The 17542-nt window shown below is 38.3% G+C and overlaps 1 protein-coding gene across 2 annotated transcripts in view; it reads left to right on the top strand.

Moving 5' to 3' along the window:
• Positions 1-16928, top strand: part of banp (BTG3 associated nuclear protein) — a 39484-nt gene extending 22556 nt beyond the window's left edge. For both annotated transcript variants that reach the window (XM_028029427.1, XM_028029434.1), the window contains exons 12-13: positions 9416-9556; positions 15478-16928. In XM_028029427.1, the coding sequence (XP_027885228.1) occupies positions 9416-9556; positions 15478-15594 (258 nt within the window). In that variant the 3' untranslated portion in view covers positions 15595-16928. The remainder of the gene's footprint in view (positions 1-9415; positions 9557-15477) is intronic.
• The last annotated feature ends 614 nt before the right edge of the window (positions 16929-17542 follow it).

Below are 17542 nucleotides of genomic sequence, written 5' to 3'. Positions count from 1 at the left end.
GATGGAGGATGCTGCACCTTGCTTCAGTGTTACAGTCGTCCATTCTATTTGCTAAATGTGTTTTGTCAATCTATAAACCTCTTGCATTTGTCCCTGTTGGAGTTCAGGGATCTTGTGGACACGTCTTATCATTAAAGCAAATCATTTCTAAATTAAGAGCAATAAAATTCCCCACAATCTAGAAATTAACATTTTACAACAAAAACTATACTTCAAAAATAGTGCCCAGGATAAGGTCAGAGCTGCTGAATGTATGAATAAATGACCTCACTAACGGACTGGTTGTTAGTTTTTAATGCTACTGTTGTGCAATAGTTTGGGATTTTAAGAACTGATGAGAAAATATGTACATTAAAGGCCTTCTGAATCTAATTTATGAGAGCAGGAAATAGCTAAACATATCTAATAAAACTTTCAGAAAGGCATCAAATCCCATGTTGAGTGAGCCAGCAGTGTTGGAGAAGTTCCACCTCCAGATATCATTACCCTTTATCATGGCTATCTGGGAAAATCCGGCACATCTCAAGAGAGCCCTAAAAGGCTTTTCTAATTTCACTGATCTTGTCATCAACTCGCATCATTTACAAGTGACTGACTTGACAGCCGTTCGTTATGGGTTTTAGACATGTTTCTCTGAAGTCTGGACACTGTCCCACCAGTTCTCTTCCTCACCATAGTTGAACTGCTGCCATTTTCTTCGGTCAGCACATGTTTCCCCGCATCTGTTGCACCATCCGAATTGATGTTCTTCATGGTCAGTATGGGAACTGGGTCACAGAAGAGAATCCAGCTCGGCACTGGCCCATCCAGCTTTGCTGCCAGATCTTGTAAGCACAGCAGCACCAGGAAGAAAAGAAAAAGTGTTAGATGATGAGTGGATATTAAAGGAACAAATTATTTTGAAAGACCAAATACGTGAGATAGAAGTGACAAAATGGTTGTAAAAAACTATAACTTTTTATTGTGTCTGACCCCAACTCTTCCCAAACCATTTTGTAACACAAATGGAGATGCTCTTTATTGCATTTGTGTGACAACAGCCAGAAACGACAGCTCCACTGAGAAGGGTCTGGCATGGAAATTACACTTTGTTCTGATTTGTTCTTTCCAAACAAAAAGCAGATGAGAAATGTGTAGGCTTAACCTTGCAGAAACATGGTGTGGTGTGATATGTGCTGGCCTGGGTTGCTCACTTGTCCCCCTTTTTTTGAGTGTTGTTTCTGGTGTGGAAGTGGTTGTTATGATGCCTGTGATTCACAGAGCTCTGGGAGAATAACAGAGACGAGATGATGCAAACAAGATGTTTTATGACCAATCTGTCGTATTAGTGGGATGTACATAAACACTTGAGAATTTAGGGACCAACTGGCAGATTTTGTTTCAAAGGAGTTGTGGTCTGCTTTGTGTCCTGGTGGCATTAGGCCCTGGAGATAGAGGGCAAAAGATTGGAGGAATTCCTTGAAGCTCTAAACGTGAATGTTGATGCATATGTTTGAGTCAGCATTTCACAGTTGTGCAGAAGAGGGTACCCCCACTTGTGTTTTTGTCTGTCGTTTGGGGCAAAGCAAAGGAAGGTTTTGCTCCAAGTAAGATGGAGCAGATGTTTTAGATGGATTTTACTGTGAGTCAGCATCCACGCCAGAGCTGACAGGTTTGAATCAAATGGTTTTAAAAAAAATGGTTTTAGTTTTAGTGCATTTAGTGCCCATATAATTTAACTTGTTCTTTCACAATTAGTTTTATTAGGTACACCTTGCTATTACTCATTTGGCTCCACCTTTGCAAACAGAGCTGCCCAATTCTCTGTTGCATTGATTTAGCATTGAATCAGCGAGATTCCACAGAGATTTTTGTCAACATTGACATAATAGCAACATGAAGTTGCTTCAGGTCTGTTTATTGCATTTCCGCTTTTACCTACCCTAAAATGGTCACAGAGTTTATGTCACATCAAGTCACTGCAAACATCTTTATCAGGGAATTTTGGAAATATCGGAATGGACTTGGGAATGAACCAAAGCCAGCGTTGGAACTACACTTCTGTTTTGAAAAATTATCTTTGCAAAAACAAATAGAGAATAACTAAGCAGCATATAATACTCACAGCCTTTGGTGTTTATTATTGTGACTGTTTAAGAAATCTTTCACAGAGAGCAAGATAAATGTCAATGGGGAGTTAACCCCAAGCATTCTTTTGATAAAGTTTAAAAGTGTTTTGCCAGTAGTCAAACTGAATTTACCTGAGAGATGTGATGTACTGATAAATTAAAATCTACCTAATGATGATGATGACAGATCACTGCAAATCTGAAATCAGAGCTGGAACAGTAGGATTCTTGGTGCTGGGTACATTTGGGGTCATCTTCCAGAGCAACCTGTTAGCTTTAAGTGTAGGTCGGTCATAGGTCATTGAACATCTTCTGTCCACGTATCACTTTACTTGTATTTATGGGTGTTTAAAGTCATAAAGAATGAAAAACATGAGAAAATTGTTTCATGTTTACTGGTGTCAGTAAAGGGATATTTGATTTAAGAAACTTCTCTCTCCATCAAGACTCGTTTGCAGCTTCTGAATCAACATGAGATAAAGTGACTTGTTACGAGGGGTGTTTTTTTTTGTTGGTTAAATTTTACAACCTGTGTATATCATCTTCTCTGGCTCCACAGAATAAAACAGGATAATTGGAAACATGATAACATGATAAAGTCAACATCCTAAATCCCAAAATTTACTAGCATTGTAAAAATGCCTTCGCCAATCAGGCACAAAATGGTTTTCTTTGAACTAGAGAACAGAGAAAGTCTTCATGGCTCTTTGTTGTTTTATTTGTCAGTTTGACCCCTCTCTGTGGCCCGTTGTTGTTGTCATCAGACTCCTTTGGTATTCCTGCTCTGGATCAGGAATTGGTTCAAACTGGTTTGGTCATAAAAAATCTCCCAGAGTCAGTCCTTATTGTGACTCCCAGTTTGTTGGTGGGAGTTGCAAACCAAAGGATACAAGGGAGGATTTGATTGGTTGCAGGTGTAGAGCTGTGGTGCAGAAACAGTCGTGTTTGGGATAAAGATGGGAAGTTTTTTGGCCACAAGTTCATATAAAACAAGCATTCTACAGAATCACATGGCGATAGGAATTTTATGTGTTGGCCCAGGTGCCCACAGTGTCTTATCTGCAGATAAGTGTAAAGGAATGTCCTTAATGCCTTTTCCCCCTCTGAAAAAAAGCTCCAAGAACTTTTACTGGTTTTATACAGTTACATCTTTGTAAATTAAAATATCATTGCTAAGTTAATTTATTTCAGTAATTTAATACAAAAAGTAAAATTCAACAGGTTTTTTTTTTATTTCTTTAAAATGTTTCATTGGCCTTTATTAATTTGTAGCTTGACAGGAAGAATGTCAGAAAGAAAAGGAGAGGACATGCAGTAAATGGCCCAAGGCCAGGAATCAAACCAGGGACAACTGTGTTGAGGTGCTCTTGCTCTACCAATGAAGCACTTGGTGTCCCATGCCCACAGTGTTTTACATGGCAAGCATGTATCTCTGTTATTATGGATAACTATTGCCTTAAATTAATTCAAACCCAAAATTCATTTTTCTCTCCACTAAACATTTTATTAATGTCCATCGACATAGCACTCTGTAAACACTGAAATGGTGTGCATCATCTATAGAACATAAAAGTTCACTTTAAAATTGAATTACATTATTACATTTTAGATGATATTCTCATTTATTGAGATCAGCTTACATTTTAATTTATGCAGATTTTGGTTCCTATCACAGAGCTTATTGTTTTCCATTCTATCATTCTGCTGAGGCCCAGCTACAGTCACATAAAGCCTCCAGCCTAAGAGACAAAATAAAAAAAAAACAATCAACCAAGAAATTTAATGACTGCTGTGAGATATATTTAAGGCATTCTTTTTATTTTCCAAGCCCACACAAAACAAGCTGTTGGACGATTGGTGGTATAAATGTGTGTTTTCACAACCAAGTTTCAGCCAAGCCTTAGTCTCGCTCTCCCTTTCCAGTTAGATATAGCCTACACAGCCAGGGCTGGTGTTTCTGCTGTAACATCTGCCCAGGCTTTGCAGATGTTGTTGACTGCTGCTAAATGGGGAGGAAGTTTCAGGCACCACAAACTCCAAAAGTTTTTTTTTTTTTTTTTTTCCTTTTTTTCCTGTCTTGGTTTAGTATTTCCAAGATCTAAAAGAAGAGGTGGTATTTCTCTGGAACCACATTTGTGTGGTTTGACCTCTGAGAGTATTTTTTATTTTTTTCCTATCTGTATGGAGTCAGGTTTCAGAGCACGTTAAAAAAAGGGATGAGCTCCCACAGATTCACACGTGCTCAATTAAAAGGAGGGGATTTAGTTGTTGAACAGCTGAGTTTAAAGGAGTATTAAGTCTTACTAATGATTTAGTTCTCTAAAAGCTCTTATTTATGGTTACGATGGTTACATCAAGTGAAAGAAGACAATTGTACTTTAGGCCTTAAAGACAGCCACATTGAGTCATGCTGGCACCTTTGATTTTTGTACTGAGTTTTTTCTTTTTTGTTTGTTTGTTTGTTTTTGCCCTTGGATTAGTATTGCTGTATTTAACTACTTTTCTGTGGGACTTATTAAAAGCATTACAGCATAAGTAAAAGTTTTGTTTTCTCCCTCTTTATGTCTCCTGACAATGCCTCCAGAGAATTTTAAATGCTAATTTTTCAGAGCTCTTTTCTCCGTTGTTGCGGTTTATTTTCCATTTACTCCAGCTAATCTGATCTGCGTTTAAGCCTCGCAGAACAATGATTACCAACCAACTGATTTCTAATTGGGAAGGGCAGCAGCAAAGCATTTAAAATCTGCTGACAGATCTATTTATTTTCACAAACTGAGTCCATTGCCTGAGGTCGAAGGTATTAAGTCACAATGAAAGTAAATCTCAGCCTTAATAAAATGTTAAGCAAATGGTCAGGATTTCCAAGATGCTCTGGCAGAGCAGATTTAGGTTAAGGTAATCTTTTAATGATGTGAGCATGTTTCTTGTAACGGTGGTCCAGTCAGAGCTTAAACTTAAATCTAATACAGAATCCAATAAAATAGCTAAAGATTAGAGTGATGACATGGAGGCTTTCAAAGATCATACATTTGGAGCTCATAACCAAAGATGTCAAAATAAATGATCTGATCACAAGTCACCGCAATTTTTCAGTTGTTAAACATTTTGAAAACCATTCAATGTTTTCCTGCTTCTTCAGAATAATGCCTTACTTTTTGTTTATCTGTCAGTTAAAGTCAATTACATGTGCGAGGCACAATTTAAGACATTAAACTTGTTTTTGACCAGTAACTTAAACTCTGAGTAAAATCAGCCACACCCCAAACTCCACCAACAAAAGACCACAGCATCCAGATTGCTGACCTCAACCTGACACCCAGTCAAGGAAAAACGTTATCAGGTTTGATACCGGATTGAGTAGGTTCAGTCGCTTCTCTACTTCTGCAGTCTCAAGTAACTTTTATGCTGAAAGAGAGGCTACTCGTAGCATTTGCTACCCTGTTGTTTAGTGCATTTTTTTCACTATTAATCATTTTGTTGTTAATGAAACCTCATCTACCAGCAAGATCACTGTGGGCTCATTAGACCTTTTCTTTTTGATTCAACATTGTAATTATTTCTGTTGTCGCATGAGTGCTAATGAGCTAAATGATGATTATATCCTATTAGCAGCAAGAAGCAATTATCATTAGCTCTCACCGAATCACCTAATTATCTCTTTTTATATGAGCTTCAGTTTAACCATATAGTCATAGCAATGCAATTTTTAATTCAGAAGGCCAAAAAGTATTTAATCACAGATATTTTGTGTCTGTCTTTGTGTTGTTTTCATCTTGGTCTGACTTTAATGCCAAATTTGGCAACTTCACACCCAACAGTAGAGACTTGTTGTTCTCTCAGAGAAAGTTTCTGGGACAGGAAGTGAAGCCGAAAAGTTCCCTTGCAATCCCTCCACAGATCTCACACGCCGTTCCAACTCTGTAAATGCTTCACTGAACCTCTGTGTGTTGCTCCTCACAGCTGAGAATGCAAACTGCTCTCAAAAGGAGGATGAGACTCTAATTGAGTGAGACAAGTGTTTACAGTCTCAAATCTCAACCGCATCCCCTTCTCTCTCAACCCATCCCTCCTCCCCAAACTCCAGTAATTGTACTCTTAGATATACCATTTGGACTGCTGAGAAACACTCCTACAGAGGGATTACAAAGAGATGAGAACTTGGCACGAGCTGCTTTTGTTGCCCAATGCAACAGTGTGACAGAGCAAAGCTAAAGATGCTTCTCTGTGGATGTTTGTCATGGCAAACGCCTGAGCAGCTGGTTTCTCACCCTTCTAGCGACTTGCCACACTGAGCACTGTTTGCGCTGGTTTTGCACAATGCTGTTTAATAATTGCAGCCACATTTTTTTGAAGTAGATTTTATTTAATTGCCGGGAAATTTGTTAAAACTATTAATCTCTTTTTACAAGTTATACATATTTTCTGAGTTGAAAACAGTCAAAGCATGGAGGCAAATGGAGACTGTCTGCTCGCAGCTGTTTCTGCTAATGTAAAGCAAAACGGCTGTTGGCAGACATAAAAGGGATTGATACTCTCCTCTAACTCTTGGCAAGAAAGGAAATGCGAGTATTTCTCAACATGTGAAATTATTTCTTAAATGTTAGGTTACTGTTTACACCAACCCACCAGTGTAGTGGTTCAAATAGTTCAGATTTATAGGTCACCAAACTGTGATTCATTTTACCCAGATGTAATCGCTGTCGGCTTCATTCAGAGATTAACCCAGTCGCATCCAACCCAGTCTGTTCTTTTAAGTGTCCTTGTGGTGTGATTCAATGAGTCATATGGGCTGCTAACGCTAATGGCTTCCATCAGGCTGACTGGGGCTGGTGATGAGGCAGCAAAATGTGCGGCAACGCTGGCGAAGCGTCACCCTGGTGGACTCGAACCGAATCTTTGAGGCCAGTCATCACTTCAGAACTTCAAAGCAGCAGTTGGACAAGAGGGCTGCGAAACAGTGAGGGACTCAGAGATTAGGGCAACAAACATAATGTGCAGTTGAGGTTTGCTGTTTTTCTGTGGGCTTGCTTATTCATCTTTAACTTTTTATAGTCTGCTGAGCATGTCCGAGGTTAGTCCCTCAAACAGAGACCCCACATAACAAAATGCACAAGAAACCTATGAGACTTGGGATTTTTTTAAAGATGACTTGTGTTTAATTTAAGGCCATAAAATTAAAAATTAAAAGACTACAAATGAGACAATTTATTTAGCTCATGCAAGAAGGCTTCACTTCAAACAGAAAATATCCCTATTATTGTTGCAAGGCTCCGGACCGCAGTAGAGCCTAGCAGTGTTCTCTCAGTCCTCGAGCTAATTAAAGTGATTGTGCACCAGGACCGAGCTGACTGGAGTTTTCTCTCTATCCGTCTTTCTGTGTGTTGCGTTGACAGCATGATTGCATGTTAATATGTGTGTCTGTTGTCACATATAACTTATGTGTTTTAAATTAACAGCAGTACCATGCTGATCTCAATGCAGCTCTTTTTAACTGTTAGATTCTGCCTAAAAGAAGACCTGGAAAATGTTTTTTTTATTATATTTGTACTTAATATTTATTTCACCAAGAAAATTCCATTGAGATTAAAAATATTGCAAATGAATCCTGGCCAAGACTGACAGCAGGACACAGAGGACACAGAGAGATGCTAAAATGCCTTTAGGAAACTGTGCTACAACCCACTGTTCTGTAATTATTGCACCAAAACTACACAACCCTGACTCAGGCATCTGGTTTTCTACACAAGGGGAGATAAAGACCCTCTTGCAGAGTCATTTGACTTCTTCTTTTCTGAATACATGTTAAAGCATACAAACTTTAGTTAAATTGAATAAATTTCTCCTCTGCAATCTTGATTATAAAGTTAAACTTATAATCTGGTTTCTATGAATGAGGAAAATGGGGCAAAATGGATATAATTGCATCAGTCTTATTGTTTGTATGCATTTTCATATTTTAGAAGTCATACATTGATTGTTTTGCTCTACCAAGTCTAATTTAAGGTATGGATAGACAGTGTTGCTGTTTTAGGTTTACGTTACATAATGTGACTTTTATTTTAGTGCATTTTAATGGTAGCAGTTTGCTGCTGCAACTCTTCTTCAGAACAACCTACAGATTCCCTGTTACTTGGTTAGGATATTTTGAATTAGGATTTTGCAGAGTGTTTATTGGTTGTTATTGTCTCACTTCCATTTTATAACTCTTTCAATGGCCTCAGTGTGGATAAAGACAAAGAAGTTCAGACCACTGCAGATTAAACAGCAGCCAGAATGGGGTGCAGACCAAAGAAGATTTCTGCCATGTAGAAACAATCCCACTCTCAAAACCTTAGTGGTTCATGGAAACGTTATTTTATAAACCATTATACCACAGTCACATTTGATGTACTTGCTGGCATAAAATTCTATAGTTATATTATTTCCAATGAAAGGTTTGATAGATTGCTTTAAAGGATTGTCCTACATCACACATTTGGTAAAATGGAATGAGTTTTCTGTTGCTGAATCTGTTGCAAACATAATGGTTATGTTTTTTTTTTTTTAATGATTTGATCCATTTGTGGCAATTTTCCAGTTTTCTAACTTTATAAAACTTTAAACTGGTGATGCATAGGCTGATTCAGATTAATCTTCAACAAGCATAATTAAAGGCATTCAGAACATTTCCTACTTTGTGGTTAAATCTAAATTAACATGTCTTCACAGAGAAATGTTTGTAGAAAAATACAACCAGTGCATTTTCTCCAAGTGTCTCACTGCACATCTGATAATCTACAAATACAGTAAAAATACTGCAGGTTACAGGACAAATGTATGGTGCACAAATAAAGTCCAACTAAAACAGTGACAGCATACCTTGGGTAGATCCTTCGATAATTGGACATATCATGCAAATCTGTTTTTAAGAACAAGCAGCAAATCTTGATTTTGATCAGCAGCAGCATCTTTTGACATGGTTCTTTTGGTTTATTTGCCCTTCCCCACACACACATCCACAGCCCAAATGGATTGTTATTCCAGCAAATTAAATTACCGTGTGTCCTTTATGCATCTCTGTACACAGCATGTATTCCTCATCCTAAAATCTTCTTTCTCTAATGTGTCTTTGTTGCCATCTTTGACTGGGAGGTTTCATCATGTCACACCCGTAGTTGATCATAGAAATGATGCCACTGTAGTACCCGTCTTACATTTGCAGTTACTATGTATTAGCATAAACTGACTTCTGATGCTGAAACAAAAGGGCCTGTATGGTGAACTGTAATTGATCCTTATGTCTCTCTGCCCCTTGATGAATGCCCTAGGTACTGCGTGGAGCTCAGTTGATAGCCGTTGCTTCAGCCGATGGAGGAGCCACGGCAGTAGAGGGGTCCGCCCTCCCACCTGACATCCAAGTGCAGTACGTGCAGCTAGCTCCTGTTTCAGATCACGCAGCGGCTGTGCAGGTAAAACAACAAATCAAACTCTTTTAGACTCTTACATTCATGTTCACAGCTTGTTTATTGCAGGGAAGCATTGCAGTTTGTAGACCTTTAAGTACATATTGCAGTATCTGAGGCTCATTCATAACCTAAACTTACTTCACCAGACAAAGTTGCATACTGCCAGTAACTTGATAGCAGTTGTGAAACAGAGTTACAATGACAGGCAGAAATATTGCAGTGTTTAAATATCATGAGCTCTTGTGGCGTGATATGTTATTGCACCCCTAATGGGTGTGAAAAAGTCGCTGGTCGTAAAGCACTAAAATGGTACCAGTCCAGCTTTCATCCTTTAAACATATCGGAACTTTTTAAAGATAGTAAGACTTTTGTTCGTTCCTCATTAAAAAAATAAATAAAATAAATCATGTTCACATAAGTAAACTAGAGACGTAAAAGAAAAGGGTAAATACACCTCTCTGTTAGGGACTTCACCAAAACCCAATTCAAATGAATGCACAGTTTGCTTGCCAGGGTTGCTCTTCTAATCCAGACCAAGACCACAATAGAACAGTGGATCACAAAAACTAGTGTTGGTTGTTGCAATAAAATGCTGACAGGAAGCAATTGTTAACAAAACGACTGACAAAAGAAGACTCAGAAAAGTCATAATTTAAAGTGTCACCACGCTAGGCACACACATTCTGCGTAACCTTCACAGCTTTAGTTGAGTAGAAAGCTCTAAAGCTCTTCCCAACTGTTAGATTGTTATAATATAAGCAGCTGCAGGAATCACACCTTGAAGGTTGTTGATGCATGAGAGTTTAGAGTTGGCAATTTCACCATCTGATGTAGTTTTTCCAGACTGTTGGACAACCAGTAATTAAATTTAAAGAAGTACTGAGTCTCATGGTGTGATACAAGAAAAAGGGTAGTAATTAGTAAAATGCCCAAAATCCCCCTATGATTGAACTGATTAAGCAACAACCACATTTTGGATCAGGATAGTGTTCAGGCGCATGGGGGCTAGCCTTTGAAGTGGTCATTTAAACTCTGCAAGAGATTTAAAGCAACAGCACAATCCCATTGTTCTTTCTTCTTTTCTTTTCCCTAAATATACCAAGGATTGCGTTTCATTTTTCTTCTTGCTGCGGTGTCTTTCCCTTTAAATGTAAGCTCAGATGGTTTCCTTCAAGTTCTTCAATAAATGAACTGTTTGTTGCCTTGTCATTACATAAGCAAAAGAAAAACTGTAGATGATTTATGATTGTTTGAAAAGGCCTTTTTGGTACTGATAAGAATCTCCTTGCATTCCCAGATAATATTTACCTTATTTTAAGAAATAGGCTTCAGACTCCAAATGTGTTGTCCAGCCATGCTTGCAAATTAGGAATTTCCCATGTAGGACCTCGCCCAGTTCATATGAGCCCCTTTTGTTGTCCTTCTGTTGTCCAGAGTTGGCTAGGTAATTTGTTCCATGATTTTGTGAGTGGGAGACAGCTGAATTGATTGTGTCTTTTGGGATTAGATTACTGATATCCTTTAAGTGTCTTCTCATCAAAAATATTTAGGCTCCTTCAGCCCTTTCCTATTTTGTCACATTGCAACCACAAACTTCAATTTACTTTTATTAGATTTTTATGTGATAAACCAACACAAGGTGGTTCAGTACTGTGAATTAGAAGGAATAGCACTTTTTTAATTTTTGTTTTTATTTAACAATCATTTAGATGCCTTTAAGTGACTGCCACATAATAAATGTGGGAGGAAGGGATTGCCTTAAGAAGTCACCCAATTAAGAAATAAAGTCTACCAGTGTGTAATGCATTTTAAACCACAGTATAAATTTAGTTGTTCTATGAATGCCTCAGAGCTTTGTTAGAGACCATTAAGGCACTTCTCCACTGGCAAGTCGCACTCTAACCAGTTAATGTGCGGTTTGGTTCTACCCCAGTTGTGAGCGTCTCCATTACGGTCTTTTCCTGTCTATTGTGGGCATTCATATGGGAATCCGGGGGGGGGGGGGGCGTGAACACACATCAGTTGTGGTCAACTCTTCGATGATTTTTCTAGCAACACTCAGCAATCGAGAACAAATTGTAAAAATGACTCTTAGGGTACAAATGGCTAATCTCAGAACTATACTGACAGGCTGGGCAAACCAATCGGACAATCAACCAAGAGCTCATTGGAAGATCTTTAGGAAGTGGAGAAGACCACAGCTCAGTTTGGAGACTTTTTGAATCGGACAATTATTAGCTGTGCAAATCTGGCCTCTATTTAGGTGTGTTAAGAAGATGGTCATTGTCATTGAAAACCAAATTTAAAAGTTTTTCTGGCTGTGTGCCCCATAGTGGGCAGCAAACATGGAAGAAGGTAGTTTGATCAAATGAGACCAAAATTGATCTTTTTTGGTGATGAGCTTTATTTTGCAAATGATTGACGCTACCAAACTCACTGAACACACCATTCCTGTGATAAAACATGGTATTGGAAGCAACATTCTGTAATGACAGGGAAGCTGGTCAGAGTTGAAAGATTGTTGGAGCTAAATGCAGGACACTCCCAAAAGAAAACCTGCAGCTCTGGCTATCTAATAATTCATATTTGGGCAGAGATTCACCTTTTGACCAGGACAACAACCTAAACAGTACAGCCAGAGCTGCAACAGAATAGTTTAGATCAAAGCAAGTTCATGCGTTGGAACAGTCCAGTCAAAGTCCAGACCTAAATCTACTTAAGAATTTTTGGCAAATCTAAAAAAAAGATAAATCTCCACAGATGCTATCCGTGAAATTTAACTAAGCTTGAGCTTCTTTGTAAAGAAGAAGAGACAAAGACTTCAGTCCGTGGCTGGTAAAGCTAGCACAGACAAACTCCAAATGACATACAGCTGTAATTGCAAAGGAATGACTCAAAAGGGGCTGAAAGGAAAAGAACGCCATGCTTTTCAGATTTCCAAAAAAGAAGATCTTTTTTTCTTCCACTTCACAATTATGTACTATGTTATGTTGGTCTATCACACAAAATCCTAATTAAATTCACAGAAGTTTGTGGTTGTACTAAGATGAAAGGTGTGAATGCTTTTGCAAGGCTCTGTGGAGTGATCACAGACTATGTACTGTGTTCCACCATCTCTGCTTCATGAAGTTTGGCACATTCTCAAATCAAGCAGCTTGTTTGCATAAAAAGAAATGTATTTTTCTTATGTGGGACTGGGTGCAGATCTGAATTGAAATGCACTGATCATTCATCAGTGTGTTTCAATACAAATGGGGCTGAGTAAGGCCATGTGTCTGATAATGTTCAACACTTGATTGTAAAGTGGTCACTGACCAAACAAATTGTAACCTCACTGGAATCAGACCCAGAGCTATAACGATTGTTATCAAAATCCACCCATTTGGGCAAGTTGATTTAATCTTTGGACGGACCTAATATACAAATAGTAAACGAGTCAGCTGAATGTTCTAATGTTTTTAACAATAGATGGATCTGCCTACCTGGTACCGGGCATGTTGTTCTCACAGCTGGGTTTTGGTATCTTACGGTATCCTCATTGTGGGTTAAAGTTCAGAGAAAGGTTAGCATTGTTCCTTAGTTCACTCTTTAGACTACTGTTAAATCAAGAGACAAGCTCACATCAGTTTCCAGACATGTGATTGCACTTATTCAACTCGCTGAAAAATTACTCACTCTGATGTGTTTGACTCTGCATTTTCCTTTCTTTTTATTTAATTGTTTCCATTACATAGATGAAAAAGGAGCTTACCGGAGAGATATTGTCTGCAGTCCAAAGGCCTTTTCTGCAATCTAGGGATTTTGTCTGGCTAGTTTCTGCCTCATGGTTTATTATCAGCTTGACTGCGGGAAGAACTAGAACTTTAAGAAGGTTTTGAAATCCTGAAAAATAAGCCCCTCTTTCTAATTAGAAACACGTATTTGTCTTCTGGAGATTGACACCAGCCAAGCACATTCACATCACTCAATTTTCAACCAGTCACTGTAGATGCAAATATATGAAGGCACTTTATATTAAATTGGTTGTGGTAATAAACATATCACACAAAACAGTTAACACATGTTGAGGGTGTTGTAAACATATGTAGTACACACACAATAATCATAATTTCATTGCTAAGGATAACATATGTTCTTCAAATATGAACTTTTGGAGTCCTGAGTCACAGTACTTTGTGTTTTGCTTTGGTGCAGCTGGGTTCGAGTCATAGCTGTTGTGTAGCGACAACATGCTGGGCTGGAGGAAGGATTTTATGCTGCAGGTGTCTTTGAGGAAACGTTTGGCATTAGTTCAAGGAAGGAGTGAGTCACTCGACATGGTCATCATCTAGGACTGAGTCATGAACCTTGATTTAAAAAATAAATACAAGATCACCAGACATTACTCTGTCTGAAATAGACGCACTAATCAAAGTTCCAATGCTCTTTTTTTTCACCAGACAATATTAATTTAGGCTTTTCAGAATTTTTCTGTAAGAAGGAACTAAAACATTCAAAAATAAATATTTCAGAGTAATATTTTAAATATTTTCAACTTTAGTGTTGATATGTTAAGGAAGAACAGAATGAATATAGTTCTCATTTCAAACTGTAAAGAACTTCTTATGTTCATAATCAGCATGGTTAATGTTAAACTTTGTGTGCACTCCTGAGAACGTCGATGTTCACCTTAAATATGAGATTTCCAAAAAGTTTACATATCCAGCATTTTCTACAAGATCCTGAAAGCTTTAAATGATCAAACCAGAGCAAAGTCACTATATTCTGTTCAGCCTTCTGTTATCTCTTGAAATAAACTTTTTCCTTTTAAATAGCTTCTTCCTTTTCTGTACTTCATCTGATTTGATTTCTATCTATGATTTCATTTTACTGCTGATACTGAAAATAGGTCTTATGGGAAAAATGAAAGTGCAGAATGAGTTGCTCTCAGGAGCCTACTCAGTTCTCCACGATACAGTGATGGGATGCCATTTGTACAATAAGTTCCTCCCTATTAAATATTTCACACTTGGCTGTTTGTGGTAATGTAAAAGAGTGGAAGCTATTGCTAAGCAGACTTCAAACCTGAAGAAGAATGGCCATAACTTCTCATAAACATTGAAACTGCCTTTCCAGATGAGCTGAAGCTGTTATATTGGCATTGGGTGGGCCTAACATCGGACTGAACCCAGTGGATTAGAAACGGGACGTCACCCAAGTCATGTGTATGAAGGCAGATGATCGAATACCTCTGGCAATGCCGTGTTTCTGTTGTTGTTCATCTGCAGTTGTGTTGAGCCAATCTTCTTATTTTTATTATGCCTCGGATCTTAGGAGGAAATCTTGCATTTGACTGAGGGTGTCGTTTTTCTTTTAAACCTTGATTATAAAAATCCATCCCTAATTTTTTGCTAGAGCTGTCTTTTGTATTTTGTGCCGACAAAAACGTTTTTCCATCGTTGGCACTTAAAAACTCTTAAAAACGTTTTTTTTCACTAAATAAAATCTGACACATGGTCTCGTTTGACAACAGAACATGTGTTTACCACACCAACATTCTTTGTGCTCATCTGAGATGAGCTCATTTCCAGAAAACGCTGAAAGTTTCTCCACATAATTACATATGCACGTTTTGCTTCGATGTTGCCTAATTCATTTTCGTGTTACATTTTTGTGTAACATGAGACACAGCACACACAACAAACCTTGTTGACTGACAATTGTTTTCTAAGGTGCTCCTGAGCCTTAAGGTCTGTGCGTCCAGCAGTGGTTTCCAGCTTTGTAGAGCTTTTTTCTTTTTTGATTAACTGTGATCTTGGTCTTTATTTGGAATCAGCTTTGATTCAGAGCAGTATGCTACATAAATAATATTTTAACTGCAGCATCTCAATGTTTTCCTCATCAACAACACTTCCTCTTTCTGTTTTTCTCCCTCTGTTTCACAGGCTGCTGAACTGGCACCGGCTTTGCAGGCTGAGATGGAGGTGAAAGAAGCCATCCAGGGTGCCATCCATGGAGACAATGGCGAGGTTGTCCAGATTGTCAGCTCTGTGGCCACCTGAGATCTCATTTGATACATCGCAGACCTGAACTCTGCCATGCAGCATGGCCCAGTGTGTCTCTGTGGAAAAGTCTGACAAGCAATCAAGCTAGAAAGTTTCTTAAGGTCACTGATGAAACAGAGAGAAAGAATTATTCCTTTTTTTTTCTTTGCAAACTGCTGGATTTTTTTTTTTTTTTACACCAAGTGGTATACAATGAGATGATATTTTTAAGAAGTCGTTACACTCCCAGATCAACAGTGGTCATTGTTGCACTTTTATAACCAGAAGGACCTGGACTACTGTCGGGACATGGAGGAGGTTCAGAATGCTGTTATTTCATCAGCTTTAGAAAAATCTCATATAATTAACATTTGGCTTTGCTTATCCTTACTTGCCCCAGTGTACGCCAATGGAAAGGTGGATGTAGATAAGGACAGCTACTCTTGTTTGTATGAAATCGCTTGTTCTTCAAACAATTCAGTCCACACTATGTCTCCCAGATGTGAGCTGAACCTTTCTTGGCTTTGTCTGATTTGTTTTCATATCTCCACAGTCTTAGATTTTTGTTTTCCTTGTGTTATTTATGTAATTGTTACACCATGTAAAATTTGAGAAGCTTTAATTTTAGAGAAAACCATAAATAGAAGAGACAGTACTGGGGTAGACAGGACATAAAGCTTGTTGACATCCACGGAAACCCTAAAGTTGTTTATTTGTCTCAGTTTTGTCTGTATGACAGATCCACTTTTGCGAATAAAACATGTTTGTGGCCACCATAAAAAAAGTGCTTTTATTTATTTTTTGGTCTTTATCATCTCAATTACCATCTATTTGCCTTCAAAGTTCTATTACGTCCACTGTGGAAAGACAATTGAAGTCTCCCTGAGTTGATCGTTTCGGTTTGAGGTTGTTGAGGTTACATGTTGAGCTAATTTATCCTGTTTTTGAAGTATACATGAATCATTTTGGCTTCAGTTACCATAAGAATAGGCTACTGTACTTTTAAGAGTCCTGACACAAAAAGAATGCAGAAAAATAAGCTCAGCACAATTTTTGTTCAGAGTGTAATTAATGCTTCTCTTGTTATTGTTTATGAACTATAATTACATTCCTAGAAATGCATTTCTGCTACAGTTTTGTATAAACATAGAGGATGTGTTGTATTTGAGAGAATTTTCCCTAATGATGTATACATACATCACATACATAATTCAGAGAGGGCAGAGATAAGAGAGACACTTCAAGACTGTATGTGTTGCTGTGAGCATGTTTCCCATGCTCAGTGTGATGTAATGGTGTATTTTGGATTGAGGATGTGAACCAAGCGACAAAATGAACTTGATAAAACAACATCTTTGGTCTTGGCTGCTTTCTTTTGTTTCCTTTGAGTCTGGTGTAGCTGTCTCTCACTCCCTTTAAAAGCTTTCTTCACTGCATCTACTTTGTTTTTTTTCCACTCCCACTGAATTTGTGTTTTCACCTCTCTTCCCCCCTTTGGAAGTCCTGTTAAAGTCCATTTACTCCCCTTTTAAAATTGTATGCAAAGCCGGGCTAATATTTCATAGGATGGTCCATGGGGTATGCCTTGCTGTAGCTGAGTTGAAATGTTGTAGCCTTGCCAGAAAGTTCTCCATTAAATCTTGTTCTTGGAAAGGAAGAGACACGACTCTTCACTTTTACAACCCTTGGCCGAGTCCAGGAGCACGACTGGTTACTATGGTAAAAGGCCCTCTGCTTGGCTGCCTCTAAGAGAACATGCAGAAAACAAGAATGAGTGATGGATGGAAAGATGAAGTATTTTGGAGAAGAGGGAGCAGAGTGATGGAACGAGACTAGGCAGGTTATCATTTCCTTCCTCATGCAACATGCATACTGCTCCCTTTTACGTGACTTCAACTACATGTCTAGTCTTGCTCAAGCTTTTAACGGCGTCAGATGAGGTACCACAGGATATGCAGACGTGAGT

Source organism: Xiphophorus couchianus, chromosome 2 (assembly GCF_001444195.1).
Source record: "Xiphophorus couchianus chromosome 2, X_couchianus-1.0, whole genome shotgun sequence".
In the NCBI taxonomy this organism is placed as follows: domain Eukaryota; kingdom Metazoa; phylum Chordata; class Actinopteri; order Cyprinodontiformes; family Poeciliidae; genus Xiphophorus; species Xiphophorus couchianus.
Note: the sequence above shows the minus strand (reverse complement) of the source record. Positions and strands in the feature narration are given on the sequence as shown.